The sequence below is a fragment of the Aphelocoma coerulescens genome, chromosome 7 (assembly GCF_041296385.1).
Source record: "Aphelocoma coerulescens isolate FSJ_1873_10779 chromosome 7, UR_Acoe_1.0, whole genome shotgun sequence".
Classification (NCBI taxonomy): Eukaryota; Metazoa; Chordata; class Aves; order Passeriformes; family Corvidae; genus Aphelocoma; species Aphelocoma coerulescens.
Genome location: NC_091021.1, coordinates 16,497,291 through 16,522,357, shown reverse-complemented (window position 1 = coordinate 16,522,357; position 25,067 = coordinate 16,497,291). Strand labels below are relative to the sequence as shown.

General features: G+C 37.0%; 1 protein-coding gene across 3 annotated transcripts in view; it reads left to right on the top strand.

Moving 5' to 3' along the window:
• OSBPL6 (oxysterol binding protein like 6) overlaps positions 1 to 25,067 on the top strand; it is a 91,034-nt gene that overhangs the window by 38,764 nt on the left and 27,203 nt on the right. For 2 of the 3 annotated variants that reach the window (XM_069020552.1, XM_069020550.1), the window contains exons 2-7: positions 5,387 to 5,618; positions 17,478 to 17,573; positions 20,469 to 20,591; positions 23,864 to 23,917; positions 24,620 to 24,733; positions 24,850 to 25,014. In XM_069020552.1, coding sequence (XP_068876653.1) covers positions 5,517 to 5,618; positions 17,478 to 17,573; positions 20,469 to 20,591; positions 23,864 to 23,917; positions 24,620 to 24,733; positions 24,850 to 25,014 — 654 coding nt within the window. In that variant the 5' untranslated portion in view covers positions 5,387 to 5,516. The remainder of the gene's footprint in view (positions 1 to 5,386; positions 5,619 to 17,477; positions 17,574 to 20,468; positions 20,592 to 23,863; positions 23,918 to 24,619; positions 24,734 to 24,849; positions 25,015 to 25,067) is intronic. The other variant, XM_069020551.1, reaches the window with a different exon arrangement.

Here is a 25,067-nt window from a genome sequence, read left to right as displayed (position 1 = left end):
TACCACACGAGATATTAAACACTCTCTGAAGTATTCTGGGCACTCTTGCAGAAAAGACTCAATCAGAGTGAGAAGCAACATAACATTTATTACAGCAGTCTGTTATTTGAGTCCAGACTTCATTTTGAGTTACCGAGTGAGAACGTTAATTTATCTTTTATACGACATGCATTTATTCATAACTCTGGATTTATGCAATTTACGCATTTGTATGTTTTCGTCATTTCTGCTAATAGCTTTTTCACAAACCACACTGCAGTTGATGCAGTTGCCCAGGCTTGCTGGAACATTTTTAGATTTTGGGACAGGACAGAGATTTCCTATTCAGTGTCAGTGGACTTGCCATACAGCGGAGGCTTGTAAAGCATGATAGCCAAATATTCCTACCTTTAACTTGCTTGTATTCAATTCCACACACTGCTTTTGTCCTCTACGTCGCCCAGTTATTTTGTGTGGTTTATACAGCTTGTGTTTCCAAGTCTTTGCCCAGTTTGCTCCCTGGTACACTGTCTCATGTCATTCAAAAAAATTTTTTTTCCACCATAGTAAAAATTGCCTGTCTCCATTTTATTCCTCCCCATCTGCCTTTTCTTTTTTAACATTTTAGCAAGTAGCATAAAAATACTCAATTTTAAAATGAAGTTTCACATAATGCCAATCTGTGCAACCTGTAGTTTGTTCATTGAAGAAAATGAAGAGTAATGAATTTTTATATGGAGATTCAGTGTCTTCTTCAGTATTTTGATACTACTGAGCAGTTCAATATACAAAATTCCAGGAAATACTTTTGAGGGATGTTGAATCAAACATATGGTAACCTAAGATATAAGGTGATGAGAAATCAGTAAGTAGCTCTCAGCATTTCCTTGTCTTTCAAGCTATTTAGCCTAACATTGATATAAAAATAATCACACTCCACAGCCTGATAGTGGATTGGTCATTTATTTTAATGCATTTGAAATAATTTTGTTTCATATGATAGCAGGACTTCTGGGTAAGCAAAATATCTCTACTGTAAACATGAACGGTTTCTGATATGAAAAATAAAGTGTGTAATTTTCCTTTGTTTATTTAGACAGAAAGAGACAGTAACGCTTTGAGGACAGAAAAGAAATGAAGAATGAAATTTTTCTAGATCTGTTTAATGCTTGATTTAAGACAGCAGAGGGTGGGGGCAAAAGTCCCAAACCACACCACTAATGAGCTGAGAATAAATGAGCTAAAAATTACTGTATAGTAAAAAATATCCAAATCTGAGTTGAAGCAGAGAAAGCATGACGAATGGGGAATCCATAGCTTTTTCCCCCCAGGCCCAGACAAGTTGTAACAATTGAAATCCAGCACAAAAACATTATTGGAAAAACAGTATCTCAAATTCAATTCTAGCTTAAAAAAAGTTAGTAGGGATGAACTGCAAGAAAGTGGTGGAATATAATTCAGTTATAGAAGAAATATTCAATACCAGATATTTAAGAAAGTAGAAAAGATTTCTTAACTGTAAAATAAAGAATCTTTCAGATATTTCTTAAATAAATTCTTTTTGTCATTCCTGTACGGTAATTTTGCATTCCTTTATGAATAGAATTAGGTATAGGTGTTTGTTTCATCTGGAGGATGTTAAAATCATGGCACATGGTATTTTTCCTTATGCATCAGAGGCCTCACTGGATGTTTTGCTTATGAGACTTGCTCTCTCCTTGACTTTGGGCATATTACTTTTCTATATACATTGTCTTACATAAAAAATAAGTAAACTTGAAAGAAAATGTACTGCAGAACCAGTAGATAATTATCATGTTTTAAATTCAAAATTGTTGAGATGCCAATAAAAAGAAGTTGAGGACAAAACTCCCATCTGGGCCACTGATACTTTTGGATGGCCAAAATGTCTCTGCAGTGTCTGCTTTTTGCATTAGAGGCAGTCTGTCTCTTCTTGTGTGCTAGAAGCAATGAATGAATTCCCTGCCTTGGGAACTTGGCGGCAAAGCAACTTTCAAGCAGGCCAATGCCCTGCCACATTTGATGGGCTGAATCAACTTAGGGTCCTGAACTGACAGGTGGTTTTGAGCAGCTTATGAGGGATTTAATTGGTGTGTGCAAAATGCAGCCTACAAGTTGAATATTACTTGGATATGCAGCAATTAATAACCAGCAGCCAATGCTGTTACCCTTGTCTTTGTCATTATTTTTTTTCTGATTGATTTCTGATGAAATTGATTAAAACACTTCCAGGTTGAAGATATTTTTGCTGTGAAGTAAAGGGATAATAAAATTTGCCCTATACTTGTCAAGAAACAGTATCAGAACAAATGCGTAATTACCAGAGGTCATCCCCACTCACCCAAATCCCAACATCATAGTTTTTGAATGTGTTTTTAGATTTTCTGTTACTCTCTAGAAACATACTACCATGGTATATGGCTTGCTTCTGTTCCCATTAGAATCAATAGCAAAATTGCCAGTGATTGATGGAAAATGCCTGTGAAAAATGTTTCAAAAGCATCATTTTCATTTTGGTAAATTCAATTTGTTGGCCAAAAATTAGGTTTCTAATTGTTTGCTTCAATCATAGTTACAGAGAGACTGGCATCTCTTTATGTCATTTCCACTAGATTTATTCCTTCTAGCATGCTCTAAAAAAGATCTAATGCCCAAATTTTAAGCCAAAATTGGAAGATAGACTCTTAGCTATATAGAAAGAATCCAAATTCAATGTTCAAGAACAATAAGAAAGAGCTCCATGCTAACTCTTGCTGATTTACATTTTTTGTTATTGTATAAATATATCTTTTTGTTTGTTTACATGGCATGATTTCTCAAATATTCCAGTTGCCTTTTTTTGACTTTTAACCCTGAACTACACTTCCTGAACTGAAATTCCTATATATAAGTATTCCTATATATACGTAATAGTAGTTTAGTATTGAAGCTATTTTTGCTGTGAAATAGGGCAAGAAGAAACGTTTGCTTCTTGTAGTGTGAAGGGGGCTGGTTTAGTATTTTTGGCATTTTTGTTTTGGTCACAAGTTGGTGTGGTTTGAACAAGTTGTTGGTTAGGTTCAGCTCTTAGTCCTTGGGGAGTTCAAGAGAACCACTGTGGATCTTGGCTCAGCTGTAAGCCATTACTTTTGTTTCTAATACCTTTCAAAAGAAAAAGTCCATACTTGCCAGAATCCCAGACTTGGCAGCTATTTAGAGAACTGTTTTCCTTTTGTACTGCTTGTTAGCATTGTGGTTGCTTCTTACAACAGCAGCTACTGCTTCCAGACAGCCTTCAGAACACACTTGAAGTGCCAGACCACTGTCCTTTTGTGCTATTACTAAATATAATTTTTTTCCACATGAGTCAACTGAGTGAAGATCAGATGTTTTAAAAAGGGTTTGATTTTCATTTGCCCGAAGGCTACTCTGCTAAAAAAAAAAATTCAGTGACCTCATAGCTGAAAGTGACTGCAGATTTCCTATTAAATAACTCAAATGTTCTGCACAGCTCTGTGAACTAGGATTATATTTTTGTTCTGATTTTTGTAATTGCATTTTTATTTAAATGAAAATTGTATAGACCTTGAGATATCCCTGTTGGTACACCTCTTTGGCTAAAATTTCCCTGAGGCATTTGTAGGGTATGAAAATGCTGTTAAACTAGGCCAGCAGTCCCTGGTATGCTAGGATAGAAGGAAAAGCCTCTCTTTGGGTTCATTTTCATTATGTTTTCTCTCTGAAGTTCTGACACAAATGTGCTGTGCAGCTTGTTTCTTTCTTCCTGCAAACTTTTGTCTTCTTGTAGCTGGCTTTGGCAGCTACAGCCTAACCCATCTTAGGCTTCTTCTAGCAGGAGCTTGTCATCCTGAAAAGGATACAGAATTCGCCAAGATGTTCAGGGAATGTGGGCAGCTTTTGCTGTTGGAACAGCCGTGTCCTCCCACTCGTGTCACTGGGATGCTGTGTGGACTCTGTGGGTAATATGTGGGATTTGTAATTCTATGGGAGACTCCTTGATGGAGACTGAAGCTCATTCATAAGATATGGATGATAGTCATACCTGCAAAAGTACTGATAACTAATAGAGTGAAGTTATTCCACTTTCCCTTAGTACAGCAAGCAGAAAAGGTGTCTGTTTCAAGTCATCACAGATTTTGGCTCTAGCAGGAGCATGTTTCTTAGGGTGCAGTATTCAGAAACTGGTGGCACAATGTCAATAATTATTTAGCTGCCTCTGTGTGAGTATCTGGGCTCAGGATGATTTATTGCATGGATATCTATTGTGTCTGGAGAAGCTAGAGCTCTGTCTTCAATATGGCATCATTTCTTTAGTGTGCAGTCATGTCTGAGTGTTAATGTATTTTTGTCCTGATCTGATTTAACATGGTGCAGGACAGCACCTTTTTCCACACCCATCTGCAGCTAGCTGTGCTGTGATGACCCTTGGTGTGCTGTCATCACAGTGAATGGGGAAGGGCACTATTTCAGAATTAGGAGGGCAGTGGAGAAGATATGTCATCTGCCTGAAGCTAGCATCTCATTCAGAGAATAATTTTATCCAAGGTTAATGGAAGATCAGACTCTGTATCAGTCAGCTGAAGTAAGATCACGGTGATCTGTTAAACATGGAGAAGCGTAACTCCATTCCTGGACTTTCATGATGTACTTGCAGAATTTTGATGGGGTTTGACTATTTATTAACAGAAATATCCTCTGTGCTGCTCTAAGTATCTATTTTTCTGTTTGTGGGCAGAAATGGAAGGTTTGGCTGGAGAGAAACAAGTGAGAAAAATTTTCTAGTATTTGTAAAGCAGTGATGTGTCTAGCAGTGGCTGAATCAACAGTAAAGGGAATGCCCCCTGCACTGGGGTGGGTGAGCCCTGGCCATCAGCCAGATGCCCCCCAGCCACTCACTCCCCCTGCCTCAGTAAAGCCTTTGATACTGCAGGTGGGGGCACCACCTTTGAGAGAGGGACCTGGTTTTTAAATACTTGAAGAATCCTTAATCTAACTGCAGGATTCTTACAAGGGGCTGATTATAATGGGGTGTTCAGTGGCATCTGTGCTCTAAGGGAAGTCCTGAGGAGTTACTTGATAATGTTGTGATACAATGCAGGATAATGCCCCATTATCAAGGACTTGAAAACTTTGCCTGAGAATTGTTGCAAATTACTTAAACCTTTCCTTAGGGTTTTTTGAAATAATATATTACTTTTTTCATATTCTGTGAGAAGGCAGAACAACGCATTTGTATTTGTACTGGGTAGTTGCTGGGAAGGGGAGTAAAAGACTGGGAGATGTGTTGGATTAAATAGTCAACAGATTTCCTTTGCTGCAGAGCTACTTTGGAGCGAGGGTATGTTCATTCATTCTTTCTCTCACATTTTTCTTTATTATGGTGCAGTTCAGCTGAGACTGACTTCCTCTATGACTGTCCATAAACTGTGAAACAGAAGGATGCAGAAGACTATCCCTTGCCTTTTTGTACATGAGTGATAAGAGCACAAGATCATTAATACAAGTTTGCTGCAAAGATGAGTTCAGAGGAGAAGAGTATATCTCCAGCTCACAAAACATCCACTCCATCACATAGAAGTGCCTCCTCCTCATCATCGTCTCAGAGAGACAGGAGGCAGGTAAGGAAATGCTCTAGTTGTTTGTACCATCTGGTGGGATGATACTTTTATTCCTGTCATGTGGCTGTTAGTTCTTGCTAGCTCTAGATTTGCTTGCTTATAGCATTGGATGATATCACTATAGCCAAAAACTGTTGAGTTTTTGAATTTACTTCTTCCATTTTCTAAAGTGGTTTGAAAAAGATTTAAAAACAACATGGGCACTATGTACAGCACTGGAACAGGAAGTATAGTCACATGGACAAGTAGGAAACATGCTCTGAAGTCTTTTGGGAAGTGATTTTTTTGGCAGCATAAACCTACTGTTACATAAATTCATTTTGTGTCATCTATGAATATCTCTTTTTGTAAATCTAACAACAGAGATGCATTATCACTTTAGAAGGTGGTAATTCAGTTTAAATATCATCTTGTTCATCCTTTATGTAAACACCTAACATTTTAAATATTATTTGTTTTACTACAAATTAACCCTGATTGTACTACCTCATAGAGTACTAGTCTGGTTGTGGTAGACTTCCATTAAGAGACTCTTGTTTATGTGGATGTAACGCATCTTTTTTCCAGGATCTGTTTGAGATTAAGACTGTATTAATTCCCCTCAAAACAACTTGAGCATTCCTGTGGGGGTTTTTGAGGGCTAGCTGTACAGTCTGGCCACAATGTCAGTGGGAGCACTTCAGAAAGTATCAGAGCTATCCACTAGATTTCATATATGTTCTTATATATGTATATTTTACAAATGAAAAGGTTGATACTGAAAAATTGGTTAGAACAGAAACATATTTTGAAACTTGATCCATGGAAAAGAGGCAAATAATTTTAAAAAATTAAAATAATTTGATGTACTATGCATTTACTTGAACGGCTTAGGAATATTTTCTCAGCTCATTGTTTGGCAGCTCTATTTCCTCAGCTGCAGCTGAGGAAGTTTTTCCCTTACCTCTTTTGAAAATTTTGAAACCTGAGAATTTTTAATGCAAACTGTAAAATTTACAGCTTTGTATGTAAACAATCTCACCACAAGGTATATTTAAAATGTTAAATCAGGAGAAAAATTCTGATGTATGGTTAATAACAGGCAGGAAATGTGTGTGTAATTTTTAAAACAATTTCCATTGCTTAAGTAAATCCAAAAAGTGTTTTCTCACAGGTGATAATGTTTTCCCTTTCATAGTGTACAGGATTTTGGATAGCTGTATTCAATTAATTAAGTCTTGGTTAGGATATAACTTCTTAATTTTTCATTAGTTCCATCCGGAGCAAGAATTTTGACGTCATTTTTTAAAGCATCAGTGTATTTTATCTCCTACCTTTAAACCCAAAGAAGGCAAATGCAAGAGTCTCAGGAGCTGCTGGTCTCAGCTAAGAGCATATTATCTGAGTTTTCTTTGTAATTAGGTAATTTGACATAACCATGCAACTAGGAATTAAAAACCAAATTTACCTCTTGGGAATACATTTTACCATAAATCTAATGGCCACCATATCTGCTACCATAGCAACGGTACAGAGCAAGGTATACCTGTCATCATAATGAAATGGATGCTTAACTTTAGGTCCATATTTGATCATGGAAACGTGAAGCATGATTTTAAAATAATGCTATAAAGGTTGATGGTGTGATGGTGCTTAACGATGTACTTAGGCATGTAAATGTGGACTGGAAGGGCTACTCCGAGGAGTTTGCTTTTTTGCCTTAGTGCTTTCAGTGTTAAAGGTGGGAGAATAAATGGCTGAGCAATTTCTTCTGCAGAAAGGACTGCAGCGTGCAACGCGGCATGAAGTGCAGTGGTGCTACATCCAGGGAAAGGAGAGTGCACATTTCCTCTCTGCATGGAGACACATTAAAACATCCATTTCATCCTACCATCCACTGTAACAACTGCATTTTTAATTTATTTCTTTGCTTGTGGTATTATTTGTATGTCTTGGTTTCCATAGGCTTTTGCCCAAACACAATGATAGCTAGGGGTTATGGGATTTTGGTTCAGGGGCTGTTGGATTTTACTTTGATAAGTCTTTAAAATTGTGTCTTGCTGCCTCCTTGGACTCTTCAGAGCAGCTAGTAGAAAAGCACCCTTCTAAATTGGTAATATAGATGAATATGGAAATTGATATGACTGGATGAAGTGCCAATGTAGCTTTTATTGTCATATGTGAGGATAACACTGGATATTTCTGGATGGTTAATGATTGAAGCATTCTCATAATATGATTCTTGTCAAAGTCATACCAGCAATTATGGAACAGTTTCCCAATAAATTATGGTGCAGGGGGCTGAATGAGTGTGAACATGACTATGAGAAATCATTTCAGGGAGAGTGGAAAATGTTGTGCTGTATATAATGCTGGTATTTTACTGTAGCTTTTTTATTTGTACAATATACATCACCTAAGAGAATTAGCAGACAGCAAAAGCTTTGACATTGCCAATTTTCAGACTCCATGACTCAGTAATAGATAAATGAATAGACTAATGAAGCCAGCAATAGCTAAGAAAGTGATTTCAGATTTTTGTCATTCATTTTCATTAAAAGCGTGTTTAATTTGGATGGTTAGACAGTAGAAGGCCCAAAAACAGCCTGTTCTGTTTAGCCCCTGAGTTGAATAGAGTGGGAAGGCAGTTGTGGTACCCTCGATAAGGAATACTTCAGAAGGGAGCAGCAGCAGATTTTCCTAGTGTGGAACTGTTGCAGAGCACAAAACCTGTCACTTCCACTGTCAAGAAGAGTCTTCGTACAAAAGGTAGCGTAAAAAGTGCAATTCTGATAGCCTTTTTTGTGGGCCATGCTGACAAGGGAGATCCCTGTTTTTCATCCCTTCTGAAACTTTGAAAAGGCTAGCTATATACTGCTGCACAGCAAAATGGAAGAAAACTAACAACTCTTAGAAGTACAGCTGCATATGATAAAATCGTATGTTGTATATTCAATTTTATGGGTGTAAGTTCTTTATATTCATAAAAAATTCATAAAAAATATTCTGTATTTTATTTATTGACTAAGTATGCAACTCATAAGGCAGACTGTAACACATTATATATTCTCTGCAATGTGTGGGTAGGAATATTGTGCTGAGAAGAAAGAAGCAAATACATCATAGGGTTAATAATGTGCAGTTTGGCAAATTGGAGCCTGACCTCAGGCTGCTAAACTGAGGGAGTGATACAGAAGGAGAGTAATCATATTGAAACTGTGAACAAAGGGAGATTTTGACTTTTCTGACCACCACCTAAAAGCTAGCTAATACATGATATGAAAATGGATGTAGCAATATCTTCTATATTAAGTGTGAGGATTTCTCTTGTAATGTCTTAAATTTCTTTTTGGTCTTTCATGGGGGAGAGACGATTAGCTGTTCTCTTGCTCTTTTTGTGGTTTTGTTTATCAGTTTGCTTTTTCAACAAATCCTTGCTTCTTTTCCTACACAGCAATCTCAAAAGAAGGAAAGCTTTTAGTCCTATAGCATTTAGCCTTGTGTTGTCACCTTTCTACTAGGAGAGCTTTCATATTTCAAACGATTATTGTCTTTTAGCTATTTGTAAAGAGTGAGAGGTGGGGGCTTTGAAGGAAGAGGAAGAAAGATTTTTCCACAGCAGCAGTCTGCTTTTCAGATTTTAGTATGGCTTGTTGTTTGTTTTGGGTTGGGTTTTTTCCCTTCTGTACAAGCAGTATTGACTAATAGAAGGGGTGTACACAAGGTATTCACAAAGGACTGAGTTTGGGCTGAAGATGCTTACCTGGCCATGAAATTTAGAAGCAGAGAGCAATTCCAAGGATCTGATCTTGCCTAAAGGTCTGCACTAGAAAATGCCTATTTAGCTTTTTACAACCACTGTATTTCATTGAAGTAGTCTCCTGAAAGTGGTGTTTCCTAAGGTGGGTATCACCATTTTGTAGATGCTTTGACAGTGCTGCGCATACAAGATTGTGATGTGATATAACCTAATATATTCCATGTGGAAGAGATGTCTGAGCACATTTATGTACCTTTTTTATTCTGAAGGTGGGTAGCAGCCTACATGCTTGCTCACAGCTATCAGCCTGATGTGACATCTGGGAAAAATATTCTTATTTGTTACCTGTAAATTTCACTTGTTTCTGTCTCTCTGTGACTTAAAAAGTAAGAAAGGCAAGGATGGACAGTTGTCTGGTGGACATAATACAGACCTGAGAACATACAGCCTTACTCCTAGCTTTGCTTTGTAGCAAAGCATAGACTTTTAGAAGCCTTTTTACTTTGCAGTTGTTTGTGAGAATTATTTAATAATAGCTATTAACCTCTCTGAGAGTTTCAAATTAAAGAGGCTACTAAATGCCAAGTACTGTTGTTACAGTGATGTAATTCTCTTTTGCTAGCTTTCCTAATTAACTTTCTTCACATAAAACTATTGAAGCAGGATTAGAGAAGGAAGTGTTGAGTACTTCAAAAGCAGCAACTCACTGGAGCAAGCAAATGTTCTGAGGGAGCCGAAGAATGAAATGCCAAAATTGTTAACAAAAACATGCAATTATTCTTTAAATTGATTAGTTGCTGCTACTCTACATTTTTTTTCCTTGTGCCTTTGACAGAGTGTGAAAACATTCCTTAGGTTTGGAAGGTAGTGGGTCTTACTTCAGTGTCTGATAAAATGTCTGAAGCTATGTAACTTTTAAAGCTGTAGAATACTCACGTGAATGTTACGTTAGGTTCAATGCCATAGTGCTTGTTTTAAATGAAATCATAAATCTCAGATCTGTTAGATTTTTATCACTCAAATGGATAACTTGATGAGTGAAAGTCTACACTTGACACAATCAGAAGGTGGTTAAACTTACAAAGTAAAGCTCTCTGGACTACAGGTTTGTCCACGGGTGGGAGAGGAACGCCTTCAAGTGATACTTTGAGGGAATGGGTACAGATTGATCCCAAGGGTAAGGCAGACCCCCAAGTACTGATGCTGATGGGTGCATTGAAAGTGTGAGACATTCTCCAGCACTGGGAATCCTTGTGGGCAGAGCTGCTGGCATGCACTGGCAGCAGCACATGCCCAGGATCCCAGTACCCCTGGATACATCAGGCTGGCTGTGTGTGTGAAGCTAGCCTGCAGGCACACAGCAGACGTCCTTCATGTTGTGCCTGTATTTCTGCCTAGAATTTACCTCAGAGATAGACAGCAAACAGAAGATGTGCATCTGTCCACATGCACAGGATGGGCCTCTCCAGTCCATATTTCGAGATACTTGGATCATGACTGCTCCTGCGCTTTGTAATATCTTCACTGGTTTAGAAACAAGATCCAGAGTGCAGTCCTGGAGATTAATAGATGGAGATGCTGTCTCTTCCTAAGAAAAACTTGGCCTTAAAGCTTTGAAGAGAGAAAATGGTCTGGAGCAGTCAAGGAGAGACAGTGATAGCATCCATACCAGGCTGTCCCAGAGGGCTGTGTGTACATGTTCTCTGAGCTTCATAAACATTGCTATCTCAGTTATCCTACCTCTAGGAGTGCTTTACAGGTTGCATGGAGAATGCTGAAGTTCAAATGTGGGCTATGAAGAAAGATTTATTTTTTAAAAAATACGTCAGTTTGATTAGAAATGGTGCCTGTAGCTATCTTCTATTACAAAACCAGGGAAATTTCTCTCATAAAAGCTTAATTACCCATGTAAATTTTGACAGATAATTTAAGGTGGAGTTTTCAGAACATGGTCACTTTTGCATTCCTCTTGTCTCATTTTTTTTCCCTTCATGCATACATGTCCTACATAAGCATGTCTCATCCTTGAGGATACAAACTCGAAGTGCAACATACACATGAATTTGGAAGGAAGAAGTGCAACTCTTCTGAAGTGCCATTGAGGATTTCTGGGAAACAAATGGGGGAGAAGAAAGAGAACCATGATTGTATTTTCATTTCCTCAGTGGAGAGGAAATGCACAAAAGTGAAGAGGGAGGGTGATGGCAGGTATGATATGGAGGCTTCTGTTTTCTAGACACTCCTGTGTGGTTGGGATTATCCACATTCAAAATATACAAATGTATTAGACAGAATAACTGTGTGCCTTAGTAATGCTATTTGCTGTTCCAACATTTCTCTTTTCCTGTTTTTATTAAATACTCTAGTGTGGAACTGAAAATGAAAGGATTACATAAAAATTTTTTTCCTCCCTAGTAGAATAATATTTCATGTAAAAAAAAAATCAGATTAAAAATTTTTCAACCCCCTCTTTTTCCTATCTCCTATATTTTTATACTGTGTTTATTGAAGTTTAAAGGATATTGAGAAAGGCTAAGTAGGTTGCTTACAGGAAGAAGTGAAAGAGAGTCACAAGAAGAAAGGTCTCTCTTCTTCTGAACCTATGCACTTTTTTAAGGAAGGTCCAGCTTTTTCATTTATTATTTGTGTTAACATTGACTCCCTTTCATGTCTAGAGTGTTTTCATTCATGAAAAAATTAACATATCAAGTAATGATTTTCTTTTGTGTATGTAATTTTATTTTCCTTCCTTCTTTCTTTAACTATCTCAGCATCATTAAAATGAACTGCTAGCCTGAGACTATTTAACAAAATATCAAGCCTTTTAATTGTGATTATTCAATAGTCATAAAAAAAGCTTTGTATCATTAGCTAAAATCTGAATTCTCTCTGTCAGACACTGTAAATTTATCTGTTTGCACTATCTTAAGGTAGGTGCAAAGGGAGAAGATTGTCATTGACACTGAGGCTGCGACTTGGTAGTTGTTCCAAACCATCGTTCTGGCAAAAGGAAGGTTGCTGTTACAATGATAGATAGCTCTTTTCTCCTTTATCCAGTTGTGCTAATGATTCCCTCCAAGAAGATCTTCATTGGAGCAAGAGCTTATTTGTCTTCAGAATTTGTCGAAAAGTACCTTTGAACAGCAAAGTCTTCCTTGCTTCCAGAGCCTAAAAGCATTGACGTGAAGTACAATACAAAGCTGGAGTTCTGGAAAGGGCTGACAGAGAACTCCTGAGCTAACAAATCCTTGACATTTCTGTTATACAAGAAGGGTGTACTTTGCATATCCCAGGAAAGAAGCAGGCAGACGTACCTAGATATTATACATATGCTACAGAGCTGCATATTGTCTTGCAGTAAAAAGGTTACAAAGAGACATTTCTGTACAAGCTGAGCATGTGTTACAGTAAGAAGAAAAATATTAACTGTGTGGTATTCACAAAGTATTTTGAAGTTCCTTTGTCAGATAGCTTATAGCCGAGATTGCTGAAAACAGCTGTGGAGCAGTGCCAATAGAAAAGACTGAGGATAAGAATAGGACCATGACTGCTTTATAAAAATTTAAAAAATGTGCTAGAAGATAGAAGAAATGCATTGATGAGGTATGGTTGTTTTGCTTTGCCCTCGCTCTTCCCTCACAGTTATATTCAAGAATCTTTCTTCCAACATTAACAGGGGGAAAGCCAGAGCTGGCTGAGAGGCAGCTGAAGATAAAAGCAAGTTTCAAGGTTATAACCTTGAAAATAATACAGCCTTTGCAAATAATATTGCAGCTTAACTCGGCATGTATCACAGCTTGTTTAGAAGGTAGTAAAAATTGTCATATGCAGTCAAGTCTGTGTCTACCTTACTGCTTCTGCTGTGTTTCAGATAACTGGAAAATAGTAGTTTTTTTATTGAGAGAAAGTGATTAAACATTGCACTTCATACTAAATGGAATTCAAATAAGAACACGGTTTTGCTAGGTTGCAAAAAGAATTCCAGTGAATAGCAAATAATAAAAGATGCGCTAGTTAACATTTTGGATTGAAAAAGACAGTACAAAAGACCCAGACAGGAAAACTCTATTTTGGATTGCTGTCATAGGACAGTGTATGCCTAGGCTCCATGGTTATGGGTGTTGAAGACTGCTAGAATGCTATGACCAACCAAAATGATCCATCAGATCGTTTTCATTAATTGTTAACCACATGTTGTGCACATTTCTGAACTACAGAGAGTCTGTGTCCAATATAAGTGATGAAATCCTCACCAGCTTGTCTTTTTCTGGGAAATTAATAAATTATAAATTATAGAGATGTCTTTGCATTAAATATAATTAATTCCATTAAGTAAATAAGCAGCAAAGCAGAAGGGAGAGGCATGAGTGTCAGACTTGTCACTGGATTTTCTATCTCTACTTACTCAAAATCTCTTTTCTTTCCTTGCCTTTCCTGTGAAAACAGTTGAATGTCTTTTTTTAATGGGAAGTCAGATTCAGTAAACAAAAGTTAGGGTCTTCAGCCTCTGGTCTGATGGAGACCAACCCTGCCAGTGGAATGGGAATCAGAGGAAAAACAAAGGAAAACCTGAGAGTTGAGATAAGAACAGTTTAATAATACAATAATGATTGTAAGGGAAAGAAAAAGAACAAGAAAGAGAGAAAGAAATAAAACCCAAGAAAGGCATGGGATGCCCAATACAATGGCTCACCACCTGCCGGCCAAGGCCCAGCCCATCCCCCAGCAGTGATTGGCCTCTCACGTCCAACTCTCCCAGTTTATACACTGTGTTTGACATTCTATGGTATGGAATATCCCAAGGACCAACTCAGGTCACCTGCCCTGGCTATGGCCCTGCCAGCTCCTCATGCACCTCCTCACTGGCAGAGTACAAGAAACTGAAAAATCCTTGATTTAAGGTAAGAGCTACTCAGCAACAGCCAAAACATCACTGTGCCTTCAACACTGTTCTCATACTAAATCCAAAACACACAGCACTGTAACAGCACTTGGAAGAAAATGAACTCTGTCCCAGCCAAAACTAGGACAGTGAGGTGCATGAGTCATTGAACTCCAAAGTAAGGAAAGAAATTGGCAAGATACATGGAAGGATATTGTAAAATATGTTTTCCATTCTTGCCTTCCAGAGAAGATGAGAATATGATGCAACGTCATAGTGCTATTTTATTTTCTCCGTCAATTTCCTTCTCCCTCATGTTTTTGGGGAAAAAAGGAGAAAAATGCAGGGTGGAACAAGCATTTGTCTTCCCCATATGTTGGCTTGCTAGGGCTATTTTGAGGCAAATATGTGTCACATATGTAATGTATGTTGTGGATAATCATAAAAATGAAGGAAGGATTCTAGTTAGGATGAAGATTTTGCAATAGAATTACATAGTAGTTTGAGTTAAACTTGTAATTCTGTTGAATTAGTTTTTAAGAGCACACAGAATTTGCTAGTGCTGGCATTTTCCTCCAAGAGAAACCAGCTATAGTGCATATGTAATCCTGAAACTTGAGGGGAATCTGGAATGCAGCAATGCAGACATTGATTTTGTCTGTCTGTATTTTTGGGATGAGAGGAATAAGAGTACCAGGTTGATTGATATGCCTAGTTTAATGGATTATTATTCATTTTCTGGTTTGATTATAAATAAACCCCAGAAGCTATATTGGTCTGCCTCTTTCTTCCTTCTTATCAGACTTTTTTTTACTGCTTCCTTTACCAACTCTGTTTTTCATGTTAAAATACAAAAAAAGCCTTGATAATAATTTCAAGATCTAAATAATTTTTATTTCTTTGATTCCAAATAACTAAATTCTTGCAGTGTAAAATTAGCTGCTTTTCAAAATGTCAAGCAATTGTGTGATTTCTAGTTGTAATTTTGCAGAAAAATAACATGCATTACTGGAAAACACTTTGCACCAAGTAATGTCTCTTAATATTATGCTAGAGACATGTCACAAATCTAAAATGATTTTGTGTCAGTGTAATGGTGGTCATGAGAAAAGAGAATTGAAAAGCAAACATATAGACAATGAGCCAACACTTCTGGAAGTAAGGAATGTAAAGAAGACAATTTTATTTGAAAGGTGTTCATTTTCTAATTTTCAAACAAATAGTTGAATAAGTCAGCATTCATTAAAGTGCTGCTGGCTAATAATGTATTTCTCAACTGAAGTGGAATTGTAATGACTGAAGGCTAATTAAAAAAAAAGAAAAAGGCGCAAAACCTTCCCGACTTAAAATCATTTAATTGAAAATGTCACTGGAAATCTGGCAAGCTAGCGGCTGTTGGGCTACTCCTCTCTAAATATCATACAAAATGAAATTGCAGTTATGTAACAACAAACTGCACCAGCTGCTACATATGAGACCTTCTGAACATCTGTGTTGGGCATTGCTCCATCTCAGGATGGATGGATTCCTGCCTGCCAGACAAAACTGGCAAGAAAGTTGGGAATCATCCTGATTATGCTAATCGAGAGACATTTTAATTTGGTTCTTTTGTATATTGTTAAAGTGCGATACTGTGTATAAGTAGCATTTCCTTTATTTGGTGAGAAAGCTTATCATTATCATTAGGAACTTTGTGATTCTCAGCTCAAATTAGTTTATTAAATTATTTGATATGTAACACAGACACTTGTGCTACATACATACAAATTTTTTTTGTCATCTGAGTAGTAAAATACATTGGGCTAAATAAGTAGATTGGACTTCCTTTAATAAAGCAGAAGTTTTTAAAGCATAAATGACAAAGCTTTTTGCTGGTTGGCCCTTGAATAACATAATACTGCTGCTTTTCCGCATTCTTCACTGTAAAATTTAATTAAAATGAACTGAAAATAAATACTAATTGTTGTTGTATGGTGGTAGGGATGCTTATTAATCTCCACTGACAACAGAGACACTCCCCATATTTTCCTATTCTCATTCACAGTTGCAACTTGAAAGAGAACAATGAAGGTCTGTGTGTTGCTCTGCAGCAAGATGTGGTCTATGCTATATACATGCATTTAAATGAATAGCTGTGTTTATTTTCATTTAGTTTGGTTATGGTCCTTATGTACTTAATAATTTGTATAAGCAATAGTATTTACACTGCTGTTTGTATGTGCTTTTATATTCCCTGATTGTTTCTGCTGTCTCTGGTACCTGGGTAATTTCTTCAGTCAATGCAGAGAAGCTTAATTGTGAACAAAACTTAATTGGCATTTTCAGTTGAGAAAAACATATGCTTCTCAGAGGGTAATTGCAATTGCAAGTTTGTCATTGTGCTGCATGTCCTGGAAATGAAGCAGTTTTATATTATTCCAAAGAGATACTAATGACGTGTTGTGGTAGAATTCTTGCCAAAAATAGTAGTGTGAGATGCAGCAAAATTTCACCAGAGAATGAAATGCAGATCCACACATGAGGGTTGTGGTCATTTTCTCTTGTATCAAAAATGCTTTTTCTTTTATAAAATAGGAGCGAAACATTTCTGGAAAATGAAAAGACATGTTTAGATGTCTTTTAAGAATAGCAGTTTTTTCAAGACTAGTTGTGACATTATGTATTTCATTTTTATTACAATGCTTTGAAGATATAAAATTTTATAGTATTGTCGTATGTAAAAACAGCTGCAGTGGTTTAAGATCACAGTATTCCATGAATGTTCACCAGCAAGCCCATCATCTGAGACACAGTAACTGATCTTGTTAATACCTGTAATCTATTTAAAAGCATTAGTGTGGTGAGTTACTTTATCTCAGTTGAGAAGCCAATAACAAAATGCTAAGGTGTGATAATGAATATTTTAGAGGCAGTAATATCTTATGCAAAGAAGTGAATGTAGGGCAGTGCTGACTGCACAGGATGTGCACTCAGTGTCTTGTATATTAACAGAAAACATGATAGGTCTGGTAAGGAGTACTTTGAATCTGTGTAGGTAAGAACTGCATTACTTGTCTTTCCTGGTTTTTTTTTATTTCACCATCATTTCTAGGTTAAACGGAGTAATTAATTAAGAACCCAGTAATAAAGAAAGAGAAGTATGTTACCTCTGAAGGCAAACTATTTGTGCATTTAAGTCATGGATGGGTAGTATTTTGTATGTTTTGAGCCATGATGTTGTCTTTAATTATTTTTTTAGAGTGTTCATATTTTGGAGCGAAAGGCTTCTTCAGGAAGCACAGACCCTTCTTTAAGCAAGCAGTTCCTTGAAAGTGATCATCTCTCTCTATCCAAGGTAAGCAAAAGCCTGGGATGGAATCTGTGTAGTGAGTTTCCCTCTAGAGTTACAAAGTAGTTAGACTATCACTTTAGGGAAAGTGTTTTGTATGATTCCGTGATACTCCAATGATACCATTGAGTATATTGTGAATTTGCCCTGGAGCTTATTGTTCCATAACTGAGGTGGAGGAAGAGCCAGTAATCTTTAGTAGATGTTATATTACCAAAATTCAGGTTTTTTTTTTTTTCCCATGGATGGCCTAGGAACAAATTTTGCTATCTCAGAGTATGGGGCTGGAAGGGACTTTGATGATCCTTGTGTGTCCCTTCCAACTCAGGGTGTTGTATGATTCTAAGACTTTGAGAAATTTGCCAGTCCAATCCTCTTATTAAGGAAGAGCAAATCATATCCAAGTCTAAAATTGCTGCTAACAAATATTAGTTTAAAAAATATGTCCTAATAACATCCCTTGTGGGTAGTTTGAAATTTAAAAGCTCTTGCTGAGACTTTCTTTCCTGAGGCAGAGAAAAGGATGGAACTGCAGGGGTGGCACCACCCTTGTGACACCACCCTCATGAGAGGTGGAGCTGTGTGTGTGGTATTTTGAAGTCAACTTCTTTTTGGGTAAATTCCTCAGTTTTGGAATAAGTGATTCTAAACAAGTCTAATTCCACATAAAGAAAACTTCATTTTATGATACTTCATATCCAAAAGTAACACTGTTACTGAAAAGGTGAGGATGCTGTGATGGAATATTTGGTGGAAAAGAAAAATCTGAAATGTAATGCCTGAAGTTCTGAAACAGACCTGGTAAAACAATTTCAAAAGGAAATATTCTGTTCATCCAGGGAAAAAGAAACGGTTTATTCTCTTTTATTTGGAAAATAAATATTTTGCAGTCAAAAGTTGAGAAAAAAGTTGGTAATGGTTCCCTTAATCCCCATACATGGGGCGTGTGCAGACCCAGGGACTGAAGGCTGTGATTGTGTTCCCCCAGTCATGATGCTTTGCACAGGGCTGCTTCTCATGAAATACCTATGGAGTCACTGAAGTCCTAAAGTACTGGTGCTGTACTTGAGAATTGTCCTTGGATGAGGATTCCACAAGCATATCAATTTCACTGTTTTTTTCCCATTTTTGTCTCTCCTTCATAATGACCCTTGTATTGGGCATAGCTCAACACTCCAAAACTGTGGGATGAGGCACAGTTAGGATTTTTAGGGGGTTTTAAGAACAGCTTGTAGCACTGATGCAGCAGGCAACAAGTATCCACACTGCACTGAATAATTGCTCATTTTATCCCTCTGTATCTGGCCTTTTGTTTAAATGAAAAGCTCTATGAGATTGTGTGATTTCTAGTTGAGAAGTAATCAATACTGATGTTATCTAGTAGATAAAAGACTTATGCCTGCAGCTGATCATCTAAAGGAGAAATCAATATGGTGAAGCATCCGTTGGCAGAGAGGCAGAGACTCTCTGCTTGCCCCAGGGGACTTGGAGTTTAATTTGTCCCCCTCAAGTGCCAAGTATTCCTTGTAGGGAAAAAATAATACATGTGTGCTTCCCTTCACAGAATGGAAATAGATTATTGAAGCAAAACATGGGGAAGTAAAAAAGGTGGAGTATGGCATTTACAGACAATAGGATAGTTAGTTTATGCTTACTCAGGGGAAAATAAGCTGAATAAAGATTTATATTAAAATTTACTACAGAATGTATTATTTGGGATAGAGCTTTTCACCATTCTCAAAATACCAAGACCTTATTGAAAATACTAGTTTTGAAATTTGCTGTTACATTTGCAACTATATTTTCATAATAGTAATATTGATGTTATCAGGGTTGTGTAATTTATTTGGAAGTGTTAGGAAAGACTGACAGCACTTGGCTTTGAACAGTTTTTTAGGAAATGTGGAGACAAACAAGTTTTTTTCCCTTTAAATGTTTGATGCTACATGACCTCCTTCCTTTCTTGATAACTTTTCATAACATTGCTGGGAATTATGACAGATCAACTGAGAAAATGCAATTTTACAGCTTTTTAAGGTATAATTAGTATAACATTAGTATGGCTTCCTCACAATCTGAGGAAGCTGGCAATAAGAGATTTTTAAACTGATGCAGAATTCTTTTGATTACAGTAGTAGCAAGAGTATAGAAATACAGGCATGACTCCATCTTGTTCTCTTCAAGAATATTGTTCTTTATCTTTTAACTGTGTTACATTGTAAATCTGGCTTGAGCTGCACCAGTTACCATGCAAAAGAAGTGGTGTGTACCAGAAATATGCTTTAATTGGCTCCATGAAAGGCATACAACTGGTTGTATCTCAAATGATACAACCAGTGTTTTTCTCTAGAGAGAAAATTAGTTAGCTTTTCTATAAATTTCTCATAATACAGTGAAAATTAATGCAGAAAAATAAAAAAACCCAAAAACCTACCTTTTGCAGTTTTCTGAAGGCTCAATTAGCCAGTGAAGCTGTGTCATAAAATGCCTTTGAAGATTATCACTAGCTGCACTCAAAATCAACAATAAAGCAACCTCTTCTGCTAGTTTTTCTGATTCGGAGGAAAAACTGGGACATCCAGAACCAATGTAGCTTGTACTTTAAAGATCAGAAAATTTAAATTTCTTTATGATTAAGAAATAGCACAAAGGGCACTCTTACTATACACCTTACCTGCTAAGGGTTAGACTTCCAAAAATGTTTGTATTTAGTAGTTTTAAATGAGATACAGCTAGACATAATATAGCGACCATATAGTTTGGTACCTAAATAGTTTGATTGAAAAGCCTGGCTCTTACTCATTATCTTGCATTGAAGAATTTATGCCACTTGTAAGTGCAATTTTTCACCATGTGTGTGCACAGTTAATTAATCAATGTGTCTTCATGCTTTTTCACCAGGAACCTGACAGCTGGGAAATCATAGAGGGTCTGAAAATAGGCCAGACCAATGTCCAGAAGCCAGACAAACATGAAGGTTTCATGCTGAAAAAGAGAAAATGGCCATTAAAAGGTTGGCACAAGGTAAAGGTCTCATAAACCAGTCAGAATGTTATTACCTTATTTTATGAATTGGGAACTTTTTTGTCTAGATGAAATTAGGATGTCAAATACCCACAATTTTGGTGTATGACTTTTTCTTCCACCTGTGTATAGAATTAGTTTGCAGACACAGTTCATGGCTCTCAAATCACAGTGCCCGCTGCCTAAGGTTGTATTCAAAATCCAGATGGAATTTGTAAATGCTGCAGATGCCTTGTGTTTTAAGAGGTTTAATCAGTACCCCTTTTTTCTTTCCAGTCTATTATAACAAAGTGTAGCTGTGTACTCTAACATTGCTTTGAGTTTACGTTGAAGTTACACAGCAGAGGAGAGATGAAGGACTTTTCCATGTATCCAAGGTGTTTGTATAGGAGAGCATTCCCCTTCAGGTCTGCTGACAGGAGACTTGTTCAGCTCTGTCCCCGAATTTTTTTGTCTTCTTCACTGGAATCTCCATTGTGGGCATACAGTGGGACTATGCATTTTTCATTTTTGTCATAAGATATCTCTATTAAAAAAAAAAACCATAACACCCCAAAATTCAACCCCAAATCTCCTGATTCAACAGAATCTCCTGATTCTGTTTAGTTAATTTGGACACATATCTCCATGCATGATTCTGCCTTTTGTTAGCCTTACGCCTGGTGTTCTTAAACCCTTTTGTCTCTATTTAATACCACAATAATTGCATTTCCTACCCCCCCCCCCCCCCCCCCCCTTTTTAGCAACAAGATGTGTGGTATTGATGCTCACTCATATTTTTGTACCTAAGGGTACTTATAATAGAATAATTTTCAGGGACAGAATGATTTTTATTACAAAATGTAGTGAAATAATTTGCTATACATGGTGTTTTTTCTGGGAAAGCATTAACTTTGTTTTTTTTTCTTGCTAAACACTGTGAGAATTAGTTAGGTCTGAGTCCAAATGCAGTCCATACTGGTGTAAATTACAGCTTTTTTCCTAATTTCTCTCTTCTTTCTGCATGTTGTACTATGTTATACATATGCCTCCTACCCTTTATTTCCTGCATGCTTATCTACATTAGATGTTTTGGCTTTGTTTTACTTAACTAGAGTTTGTTGTTTCAGTAGCCAGATACTTAGGCATTACCTGAATTTAGTCTAGACAAATTAATGGATTTCAAACTGACATAGCTGAAACATGAAAAAGCATACCAATCCCCCACCCCCAACAAATCATTCTGACCCTCCAAAAAAATCAGTGAGTTATATAAGAATTTATGGAATAAGCCACTGCTCCCACACCTTTAAAATACATTATATTTATGTGTTGCTATTTGGCCAAGCATCTGTTTTGGTAAGGAACTAATTAATAGGTGAGCAAAAGGAGTCCAACTTTCACAGTTCTGTAAAGGTGATTACTGATGATCTGGATGAATTTAGAGCAGTTACCTGTGTAGATAATTTTTTATGTGATTAAGAACTGCACATTTTAGCATCCCCCTCTACTCTGCCTTACATTTCACCTTGGGAGCTATGCTGAACTTAGGTTTTGAAACTTTGAGTTTGTTAATAAGTTTATTTTTTTTCCAATGCCAGCCTGGATATCTCAGAGTTTCCATAACAATACTTTATACTGAGAGTCCAGTAAGGAACTTCAGAGACAGTAATTGCAGCAAGTGCTGTGTTAGTGCTCTGCTAGAAAAGCTGTATATAGCATCTTTTGTCTATGGAACATTGCATGTCATATTCTGACAGTCCTGAATGTGCTTTAGTAGCATACCAGGTGTAGTGTGTGCAACTTGACGGACTCATCATTCTCTGAAGTGCAGTGTGCTTTGGAATGAAATGATGATGAAAGATAATTTTCTTTTGTGTATGCAGCTTAGAGAGCAATATGACATGAATATCATGTTCTTGTGAAGTCCATTAGTGACCATACCTACCTAAAAAAAACCCCCAAAATGTTCCTGTTGTTTTGACATCTTATTCAAGAAGTTATATCTCCAGGTGTGCTGGTTTCAGCTGGGGTAGAGAAAAGCACTGTTTTCCTGCCCTGTGTGAGATATTGGTACCATCTGTTGTGTGACTGACATAATTTTCAGAACTTTGGGGGAATTTCTGCTAACTACTGACCCTGCTCATAGTGTTAATTTAACAGGTTTACCTAAGGAAACCATTGTCCTTCCTTTCCATGTCACAACAGTTTTGAGAAACAAGCAGAATATTTTGCTGTGTTCTGGGTTTTTAACATAGATTAATGCTTTAGGTTACACTCTAAAAATAGGAATTATGTGCTATTACTTTGCATGTTTTTAAAGTTAGCGATGATAAACACAAATTACTGAATCTCATTTCAGGTCCAGTTTCCTGCTAGGCTTTATCTTTGTGCTGTGTGTCAAAGTCTGCATTAACTTGACAGCAAAGAAGCTTGAGTGATCTGGTACAGACAAGCTAGGGAAGCTTTAACAGAGGGGGAGATACAGCGTGAATAGGGGATTCTGCTCTCAGTTCTAAGTCGGAACTGCTCAGCAGAATAAAGGTGTGGCAATAGCACAGGCATCATCAGGTTAGGCCAGTCCTGGTAACCATGTCAGGGAAGATACAGTGGCTCACCCTGTATCACTAACACCTAAAACATCAGCCCTCCCATGACCTGGGAATGTTTCTGGGAACGCTGCAATATTTGCTCTGGTACTAATACCTGTATTACCTAGATTGACACTAGAAAAAGTGTCTTCAGCATGAACTACAATCTCTTCTTTACTTCACTGAGTAGAGGTCTGCCACAAGGCACAGAGTTTTGGATGGTAGACCATGGTCTCTCAGATGGTCTTCCTTTTGAGATGCTGCTCTTGCACTAGGAAAAGCTTCTCAGTTTCTGGATAGGGAAGGCAGGTTGTTAATTTGAAATGTGACCAGATTCTGAGGGAAGAAAAACAGGAAGAAAATTAAGAAAGATATAATTCTCTTGTCCTACAGTCTCTTTCTTACAGAGTTTATTACATTGCCTGGAAAACTGGAAAAAAAAATACCCTTCATTATCAAAGTTTATGATAAACTTAGAACATGATGTTGAAAAAAGAGAACCTAGGGTTTTTTGTTTAGAAGATAATTGTCAAAAAACAAGCAGGAAAATTATTTACTACTGTATTTATCCTCCCCTTCCAACCCCCAAACATTCCTTAATTGTTACAGGGTAATCCTTTTCCAGACGAATTGTTGTACACAGTTTAAATTGCATGTGCTCATTAAGAAAGAATGTTGTTGGTTTTTTTCTTATAATTTCAGAGGTTTTTTGTCCTGGATAATGGAATGTTGAAATATTCAAAATCACCAATTGATGTAAGTAGAGTTTAAGACTATTTTAAAACTTTCAATGAAGTTCAGCCTGCTCATACTCAGTGTAGGTATATTTATGACAGTACACACATGAAAGTTGTTGATGGATTTAAAGATAAATCATGTAAGATTTTGGTTACGTCTTCAAGAATTCTACCTTTTTTACTTCTATGGAAATATAAGTTAAATTACTTTAAGTAGTTTTTTGAATGAAGCTGCTTGAGAGATTAACCTGACTATGTATTTTTCTTTTCCAATTTTTATGTCAGTCAAAGCTGATTTTTCTGAGATATTTGGATAGGACAAAGAATTGATAACAATGTACTCTAGAGATGTAAAAGGTAGCAGTAAATTAGTTAGATCTGATACCAATAACTATCAAGTTGTAGCAGCAGGGTGTCAAGTATTGTCTAATTTTCTCTGCTTCTCACTTTCCTGTACCTGTGTGCTGGTGTGAACCACTTAGCACAGCTAAACTTTGGAGTTGGCTTTGTACCAAGCACTTCTTGTGAGATACTTTTCTCTGACTATAAATATAATAGTGGTTAAGTGGTCAGTCTGAGTGCAGCTTTTGTTTTTTAATATGGCTTTATGTTAAAATATTTATAAAATGGGAAACCATTTCAGCACCAGATAGTTTTCTGTAAAATATGTAGAAAAAATGCATGATACTTCTAAATTTTTACCCTGGTGTTTTGATTTTAGATACAGAAAGGAAAGGTCCACGGGAGCATTGATGTTGGTTTATCAGTCATGTCTATAAAAAAAAAGGCTCGTAGGATAGATCTTGACACAGAAGAACACATCTATCACCTAAAGGTAAAAAGTACAAGTACATATTTTTTTCCATCCTCAGTGGAAATAAATAAAATTGTAAAAGATTGTGCAGAAAAGTAGTATCTTGAATGCTTTCTTGATAATAAATTGTTTTCCAGGTGAAATCGCAGGATTCATTTGATGCGTGGGTTTCAAAGTTACGGCACCACCGGTTGTACCGTCAGAATGAGATCGTGAGATCTCCGAGGGATGCCAGCTTTCATATATTCCCCTCAGCATCTACTACAGAGTCTTCACCAGCTGCCAATGTGTCAGATGGAAAGGTGTGTAGTGTTCCTTGGATGAAAACTCATGGCTTGCCCGTGGGCAGTTTCAG